The sequence below is a fragment of the Mytilus edulis genome, chromosome 6 (genome assembly GCF_963676685.1).
Source record: "Mytilus edulis chromosome 6, xbMytEdul2.2, whole genome shotgun sequence".
Classification (NCBI taxonomy): domain Eukaryota; kingdom Metazoa; phylum Mollusca; class Bivalvia; order Mytilida; family Mytilidae; genus Mytilus; species Mytilus edulis.
The window spans coordinates 88,520,033-88,529,883 of record NC_092349.1 but is presented as its reverse complement, the minus strand read 5'-3'; the positions used below and the strand labels follow the sequence as shown (position 1 = coordinate 88,529,883).

At 33.5% G+C, this 9,851-nt stretch overlaps 1 protein-coding gene across 1 annotated transcript in view; it reads left to right on the top strand.

Annotated features, from left to right (window-relative positions):
• The first annotated feature begins 566 nt into the window (after nt 1–566).
• The window catches only part of LOC139526738 (carbonic anhydrase 14-like), a 30,948-nt gene continuing 21,663 nt past the window's right edge, over nt 567–9,851 (top strand). Inside the window, exons 1-4 of the mRNA XM_071321902.1 lie at nt 567–597; nt 2,001–2,030; nt 6,146–6,316; nt 6,892–7,046. Of these exons, the coding sequence (XP_071178003.1) occupies nt 567–597; nt 2,001–2,030; nt 6,146–6,316; nt 6,892–7,046 (387 nt within the window). The remainder of the gene's footprint in view (nt 598–2,000; nt 2,031–6,145; nt 6,317–6,891; nt 7,047–9,851) is intronic.

Sequence of the window (9,851 nt, the reverse complement as noted above, 5' to 3'; positions counted from 1 at the left end):
TTGAAGTAACTTTTTGTGTGTATGTTTGTTCTTGATTTAAAGACATCTGCGCCTTAGACATTATTCTACAGTATGTCAGTTGTATAGTGCATGAAAACAGCTCACTTAATATTAAAATAAAGGCTAGATTAACCTCAAACTTATTGAGTGTTACTGTTGTAAGCTTTTTCACAGAAATTCTTAATTAAAATGAATAAATTTATTTTACAAATTATTCCCTGAATTTAATCAGTGAATCTGTAAAAATGTAAAAAAAAAGATGTTAAGTATTTCAAGGTTTTTATAAAATCACTTATTAGTTCAGTGATTTTACAAATTCCCTGAAATTCCAGTGATGTTACAAAATCTCTGATTTCACAAATTCCCTGTAACATATATATATGAGTGCTAAAATTATGTCAAACATTTCCTAAAATTCTCACTTCTTTCGAAATCATTACCGTCTTTAGATTATATTGCACTATAATTACATTAGATGTATGTTTCACTACAATACTTTATTCTGATTGGCTCGCGTTATTCTAAAATCAACTCCATTTCAAAATAAATTAATTATAACCTCCATGATGGCACGTTCTTCTACAATAAAATACGCAGGTAAATAAAAGAAAAAAACTTGATAGTAATCGTGTTTTAAAGATTTTAACAAAAAGATGTAACCATAAGTATTGAATGCTTCTCTAAGTAATTTCATAGGGTTGTAACTGCGTTGAAGGTGTGCATAGGTGCTTGAGGACAGGATCTTGTTATGAGCACCCCATAGTCCCTCCCCCTTATTATCATAAATCTCAGATTTTTTAATATATATCACTTATTTGTACCATATAATATACTACTATACCATATTTTTACTTTAAATATGCATGTTTACTATCAACGTGAATCTCGACTATAGAGCGAAGCGAAAGGTTGCCAACTTCGTTTCATGAAATTGGGGCAACGGTCAGGAAAAGTTGTTTTAAAATGTAATAAAATTTCACTTACCGGTTAAACCAACGAGTCCATGCTCTTCCAAGATGATTTTCCTTATTGAATTTGGATATCCCGATATAATATAATACCGTTTTAACACTTTTATTTCATTTTTTCTGCAAGTGATGTTGCTTTTTTTACTCCATTCAACTTCGATCAACGGAAGTAACAATACAACGACATCTGTGTGGTATTCAGCTCAAGAAGGATAACTCCACATGTAACCGCGGGAAATTAGATGAGTTCCAGGGTAGAAAAAGTAAGAGATTTTCGAAATGTATACATTCGAAATTCTCGTATGTGTACTTTCCCTGCATATACCCCGGAACTCATCTAATTTCCCCCGGTTACATTTGCGGAAAAAATGAAATAAAAGTGTTAAAACGGTATTATATTATATCGGGATATCCAAATTCAATAAGGAAAATCATCTGGGAAGAGCATGGACTCGTTGGTTTAACCGGTAAGTGAAATTTTATTACATTTTAAAACAACTTTTCCTGACCGTTGCCCCAATTTCATGAAACGAAGTTGGCAACCTTTCGCTTCGCTCTTTAGTCGAGATTCACGTTGATAGTAAACATGCATATTTAAAGTAAAAATATGGTATAGTATACATATGGTACAAATAAGTGATATATATTAAAAAATATATACAAAATGTTCTTCGATCAACGCTTTTACACCCCAATGAAGTAACAATAAAGAAACATTCAATTCCTTAATATTGATACAAATGTTTTTTTTATAAAATGTTATATTACTAGGTGCAAGTCATGTAAATTACAGATTTACTTTTGGACAGTTGATTTAATTTTGAAACGGGTTTTTGCTATTAATTATGAACGAATTTTGTCGTCTATTCTTCCAATAATCCGCCATTTTATAATATTGTAAAATAGCATGGATCTTGCTACTTTTTCTTTAAGGCCTATTTGGTTTATAATCTTGAGTCGACAAGGATATTTTGGATTAGTCTATAAAGATTTTCTAGATTTTCATTGTTTTTTTTTCTATATATATTACAGGTAACACGTGGGGATACCAAGACGGAATACGTAAGTCATGTGGTTTTTATCAGACATGCAAACGATTGTTTGTAAGGTATTGTGCTCGAGTTTGACAAGACGATGTATTGTTTATTTTTAAACAACTATACATTGAACAGAGAATCCAAGTACGAGTTATATATTTATATATGTGTGTTTCTCTTACTTGCCAATGGATAATAATATTAGACCCAAAATAAAAACAAGTTGCTTTCTTTAAAAAAAAGAAATGCAATCGTAAACCCAAATGCTTGTTTGGCATTATAGTAGTCTCAGGCATTATATATTAGAAAATTGTTTAATAAAGATGTATTGTTTGATATTACTTTTGTTGTATAAGAATTAAAAACTGACATTGATTGTTTGCTCAAGGTAATACCGGCGTCACACATCAGCGTGTAACTCCAACGTACGTCGGCCGTGGGTAAAAAATCATGCACGCTAGTAATTTTGGATGCATTCAACCTGTCAATCATATCTGTATCGTGTGCACAACGAGCTTAAAGCGTGTATTGGGCGTGCGGGAAGCGTACCTCAGCGTTTATCGGGCGTTAAGGTGACGTATGTTGGCGTATGTCTGGCGTTTGTCTAACATAGATGGAATGTAGGCTACGAAATAAAAAAAAGTCTATTGAACGTATTTGAGACGCGTCCCGGTCGTATCTGGAACGATAAAAAAATGACTCATAAAAGAGTTACAGCAGGTTTTGAAGCAGTTTGAAAAATATAACTATATGTATTGTGGTGTTGTGAAGAATCCGTGCTGATGGAGTGTCTGGGACGTTAAATTATGGGGTGTTTGTACTGGCGTCACACATCAACGTGTATGTGCTCCGACGTAAAAAAATCATATACGCTACCAATACGCTAGTAATTTTGGATGCATTGAACCTGTCAATCATATCTGTAACGTGTGCACAACGAGCTTTAACCGCGTGTATTGGGCGTACGAGAAGTGTATCTAAGCGTTTATCGGGCGTTCAAGAAAGGTATGGTTGCGTATGTCTGGCGTTTGTCTAACGTAAATGGAATGCTCACTACGAAGGAAAAAAGTTTCTTGAACATATTTGAGACGCGTCCCGGTCGTATCTTCGACGTTCTATTATGGGGTGTTTGTTGCAAACACACATGCATACGTTTTAGTTAAAGTACGATCTCGAAGCGTATACAACGTGCCCTAAACGTGACTCAGCTTATCTGTAGCGCGTTAAACGCGCTTGTAGAGTATGTATAACGTGCGTGTAGCGTATAGGTATACGCTAGACACATTCTTGAGCTGGATGAAATTTTTTATTGCTGCATAAAAATTTCACCAAGCGTTTACCGTTGTATTTCGACGTACTTCAAAATTATACAACGCTCGTTTAACAATTGCTCAAAGCGTTCCTCTGGCGTGCAACTAACGTATACCGACTTTGTCAATTTTCGCTGTACATCTAGTGCACGTCAATATATACGCCAATGTCTGACGCCGGCATTAGTAATGTGTGACGCCGGTATAAAACAAATACCCCATAGTTTAACGTCCCAGACACTCCAAAGCCGGCATTAGTAATGCCGGCGTCACACATTGGCGTAAATACCGGCCTGCACCAAACGTACAGAATAAATTGACGAAGTCGGTGTACGTTAGTTGCACGCCTGAGCTGAATGAAATTGTTATGCTCCATAAAAATTTCCTTGATTAAAAGCGTTTACCCAGCGTATACCTTTGCATTTCGACGTACTTCAAACTTATGCAACGCGCGTTTAACGCTTGCTTAAGCGTTCCTCTGGCATGCAACTAACGTATACGGACTTGTAGATAGTTGTCTTATTGACATCATACCACATCTTCTTTTTTATATTTGATATCTTATCGCCGACCCTGTTCAGTCTGCTAAAATTAGATGCATGATTAATTTTAATGTAATCAGCCGTAATTAAAGCGGCACATTTGATTCCTTGTTTTATTGCTTGAAGTATTATTTCTTACATCTGCATGGTCAAATGTATTATTTTAAAATATATTTTAGATTAAGATTTCAGTTTTACTTTTTTTTCTTCATATTGAATATCAGTCACACACAGACGAAAAGGATCCAGAGGTTATGTGACCTCCTTGTTTTAATAAAAAGTAAATAACATTGCAATATTTAAACAAAGAAAATAACTTTAAATTTGCAATTTTAATGAAAATAAAACGGAAATATACTTTCATAATTAATTTTAACGTTATTTTCAATAAACAATATTTCTTTTTGAAAAATCTTCGTTTTTTACCTCAGTCTATTCGAGGACGTATATTAGATTATGTAAACACGCCCTTGGTCTATCCTACACGTAAAATTTCAAGAAAGTGCAAGAAAGACTTCCTTTTAATTTCAGTATGAAAAAAATTAGCCTGTTTTGTACATCATGTACATATTCCCTAGATCTGAGACTACTATAACACATGTGTTATAGTAGTCTCAGCCTAGATTCATACTTTTAAATAAAATGATAGTACATGTAATACTTCTTTTATAGATTTTAGTTAACAAATCTCGTTTCGAATATAAATCGTATTGGTTACATAAAATCATATAACGTACATGTATCTACGCATATATTGAAAGTAAATATTAGCAGCTTGTAATTGCATGCAAGGAAGTATTCAAATGCTAATTAAAGTAGCTTGCGTCTTAATAAATCTACATTTGAAAATGCCTGTACCAAGTCAGGAATATAACAGTTCTTGTCCATTCGTTTTTGATGCGTTTTGTTATTTGATTTTGCCATGTGATTATGGACTTTCCGATTAAATTTTCCTCTAAGTTCAGTATTTTTGTTATTTTACTTTTTATGCATCCTCTCTATAGCAAATTTAAGATGCTGATGCTTTTTCAACAGGTAAATTAATAAGCTATAGCGCATGTATATGCAAGGTGGGCATGGAAAGAACAGATGTATTCCGAATAACATCTGATGTTCCGAAAGACTACGGACATCGTCCAATATATACTGCGTAAACCCTCAGGGGTTTACACAAAAAAAAAAAAAACATAGGGTACATGTCTTTCCAACACAAACGATGCAAATTACTGCTAAGCGCGCACATGTTTTGATATTTTTTTTTTCAAACATTCGTTTGCAAAATTTACATAAATTTTGACAAACTATGCAAACGATAAAAATGCATCTGCAGTTTGTCGTTTGTCGTTTGTTCGTACAAACGCTACATTTGTTTCTTACTTCAACCTGATTGAACGAAGTATTTGTTTCTACGATTGTAAAAAGTCTATTTACCAACAACATATGCATGCATTATTGAAAGTTCAAACAGGGTCAGTAAAGACTTATTAAACGATGTTTTTGTTTCTACTTTTGTAGCGTTTAGAAAACAACAACAAACGCGACACAACGTTTATAAAACTTGGTTAGAAAGAAATGCAGCCTAAGTACTATAAAAAAGAACTGTTTGTACATAGTTCGTTCTTATGTCGTTCTGTTATAATACTGTCCCAGGTTAGGGGAGGGTGGGGATCCCGCTAACATGCTTAACACCACAACATTACTTTTGTATGTGTCTGTCCCAAATCATGAGCCTGTAATTCAGTGGTTGTCGTTTGTTTATGTGTTACATATTTGTTTTTCGTTCATTTTTTGTATATAAATAAGGCTGTTAGTTTTCTCGTTTAAATATTTTGACATTGTCATTTCGGGCGTTTTATAGCTGACTATGCGGTATGGGCTTTGCTCATTGTTGAAGGTCGTATAGTTACCCTTAGTTGTTATTTTTTGTGTCATTTTGATCTCTTGTGCAGAGTTGTCTTATTGATAGTCGAGGGCCTATTGTTAATAAGTCGAAAAATGATATTGATATAGAAAATGATATGCCATTTATTTCTTGTTATCATACTTGACTACAGTAGTCCCTTATAAATAATGAAGATAGTATTATGAGTGTGTTGTCCTCAAAAGCCAATTGAGCGTAGGCACAATAAATGTTTGGGTATATATGCGCGTAGATAAAAAAAAATACTGTTCGGGAATATGCGCATACACAAAATAACTCCTCGGGAAAAATCCTTGAACATTCCCATATGTTAGTCACCGCTCGTCATACAACCAATCATAACACGGTTTATATCTTTCCTCTTTAGCTCCTGCTGAATGGCCAAGAGAATATAGAACATGTGGTGGTCGGCGTCAATCTCCGATCGACATACAAACCAACCGAGTACGTCTGAATCAACGATTGGGCAGATTTAACCTGAGAGACCTGAATAATATAAACAATATTCGGTTGACCCTTAAAAATAATGGACACACAGGTAATTTATAAATCAGGAAAATGAATAATGGATTTAAGAAATATATTATTATAGCATTTATTTACAAAGACTACCAAACGAACGGATATGATTTAGAAAAAATAATTCAGAACAATCTTTTTACTTAGACAAAAACAAAATTTTTACCTTTACCCTGCAATCTGTTTAATGGTATTGACCTCTGGTAAATATGATATAAACAGGTCGGTATATAACTAGTGGATCTAGCTGAACAGGTCAGTATATAACTAATGGATCTAGCTGAACAGGTCAGTATATAACTAGTGGATCTAGCTGAACAGGTCGGTATATAACGTATGGGTCTAGCTGAACAGGTCAGTATATACATGTAACTAGTGGGTCTATCTGAACAGGTCGGTATATAACGTATGGGTCTAGCTGAACAGGTCAGTATATAACTAGTTGGTCTAGTTAAAAATCCATAATGGATAATATGCTCATTACTGCAACTTCGACCAATCATCGAATAACATGCCAAAGGAAAGAACAACTTTAGCATGTTTTTTTTCTTTCTCAACTACCATCTATCTAATAGTATATTTCGTTTTATTTAGCTGAAGTTGATGTTGAAGGACGAAACAACCGTCTGGTAGTAAATGGCGGAGGTCTTCCCGGTCCTTATACTGTTCAACAGTTTCACTTCCATTGGGGATCACAGGACAGCCGCGGATCAGAACACGACATAAATGGTAGATTCTTCCCTATGGAGGTAAATTTAAAAGTTTTGTTCGTCGGTAAATTCTATTCTTATTTATATATTTAGCAGCAATTATATACAATTAACCATCACTACTATGTTAAATGTTTTCTTATAACTTTTAGTATTTTCGTAAATTTAGATGCATGTTGTGACCTACTCACAGAGATACAGAATATTTGAAGAAGCTTAAAATGCAACAGGAGGCCTCGCTGTGCTGTCGTTTCTATTCGACGTACGTATATTGTAGGCATTAAATACTAAACATTTAAGGTGGTACCTAACAACTTGACTAACATAAATTTGTCTCGTTAAATTTTCATAAAATTTTGACAAAATGTTTTCTTTGACCATATGACAAAAATATATAAATTTCAAAAAACATGAACCACACACTATATCGGAAAATTGTTGTTGAACAAAATATCCAATTGACTAACACCTGTTTTGATCATCGATGCACATAACATTTCTCGAACAAGAAACGTTCATCTGATTTTTACAGAGTTATCTCCCTATAGTGTTATGTACCATCTTGACTATTAATCTTAAATGTCATTTAAATATGTCTTAAGTTTGTCAGTGGTTCTCTCCTTAAAATCTGTGACATGTTCGGCTAATCAAAAGATTCATGTTTTGTATTTTACTTTTATATTATACAGCCCGCTAAAGTTAAGCACCATTAAATATAACTGTAAATATTTGTTTAACTGTTGCGATTACATTATAAAGTGTTATGAACTGCCTTAACATACGCTCTACACTTAGATTATCCCCATCGACTAAAAAATTGAACTCTGAAAAAACCCGCCAGGCAACTTTTTATTAAAGGTCATCTGCATTTTTCCAAATACAATGTTTCAAATGGATACCTGTAAATCATCTCCCCACTGTCACGCGTACAGGTGCAATTTGACCTTCATTATTCAAATCATTGTGTAATATGACAAGATTAGGTGTACGTGATCTGGTGCTGAACGTTGACAAGTTAATTGGCATGTCAAATGCCTATATAAGCACTAGGAGCATAGGTACCCTTCAATGTTAATCACACCGTTATTGCATGAAATTGGTAATTTTTCACCGTGCCCCATTTTATTTCAGATTGGTCCTCATAATCCTGCCTTTGACGAACTGATTAGTCATATGAGCGATATACGACACGAAGGTAACATTAGTACACGTGTATATGTCTGTAGACGTTTGTTATTAGTATTCAAAAATTTTAAGAGTATACTAACATCTTTTAAATCATTTGAGATGGTACTTTACCTAATAGTGTAAGTATATATATATGCAAATCTTGATCATATAAATTTCACAGAAATCTCACATGAGTTTCTCCTAAAAAAAGCTTATATATGAAACATTTGCTTGGGGAATTAGATTTTTTTTTACAATTGTAATAAAATTCGGAAATATAGATGTTATTTTTACTTTGATGAAAAATTTGCATGAATTTTACGTAAAATTCACAATTGTTTTACATGAGATTTACGTGAAACTCACATTAACTAATTACATGTGAATGTATAAGCTTGTGTGAGGTGAAACTCAAGGTGATTTCAAGTGAGATTTACATAAATTTAAATTCTCGTGAAATTGGTGCAAATGAACTTCAAGTTTCCCTGTGTAATATCTGCTTTGATTTATATGATCAACACCTCTTACACAGAACTTGATCAAATTCGTAGCAAGCATTACTGAAAATACGTGGTTTGTTTAGTAATATACTCACTAAAGTACAAATATAAGTCATATACATACACTTTAATTTTAAGCTGTAACCCGCTAAATAATGGAGGTACATAATTTTCATAACCTTATCTCGTAAAGCACAAATTTAAAAAAAAATCCGACAAGTATTTTTCAGACAAGCTTGCCAAATCTCACGTTTGTAATGCTGAATTTATCAATCAAATTAAGGTCATCACTCAAGAAATTTTACGATCGCCATCACGAACTAATTGACCATTATGACAAAAGTGCGTCAGAAATCATATCTTCCTCAGTCATAATAACCTTCCTTCATTATCGAACTAAAAAGGAAATAACACGACGGGTACCGTATATGGTGCAGGAAATGCTTACCCTTCCGGAGCACCCGATTTCACTCCCGTTTTTTAGTGGAGTTCGTGTTGTTTCTTATTTATTATTTAACTGTTGATGTAAATGTCTTTTTGTTTTGTGAATCTTTGTTTACTCCTTGGTTTTGATTGTTATTGTCTTATTAACAACTCTTGTGCAGCCGTGTTAAGTATGTAAAAACCATCCCACATTTAAAACGTTTAGATCAAAATGAATAATTAAGGAAATATCATGATGCTGCAAATGCAAACTGAATTTACTGAAGAAATGAATGTCTAAACGAACACAAACATTGAGAAACATAAAACTACGGCGAGTCCGAACTTTATTTTGTGATCTCCGAATCAACTTTCTCTTCTTAAATGCCAAAGCAAAAACAAATAAATCAGTGAAAATGATTGATAAAATACCCCCTCTCAATCAAAGAATGAATAAAAAATTAAAATAATCAAACTCATACATAAAAATCACACACAAAAAAAAAAACCAAGCATCAACACAACAACGACAAGAATACAACAAACACATCCAACCATTAAAGTATCATAGGTTGATTTGGTAATATACATGTGTTTATCCAGACCTCTCCCATATGGCAGTATGGCCAATTATAAGCTGTCTTCCGTTGTCATGTCCGAGTTTTAAAACGTTATCATCTCACGTTGTCATAACTTTGTGTAAAAAAATAACATCCTCTTCCAAAAAAAAAAAACCTTGTTACAACGCTAA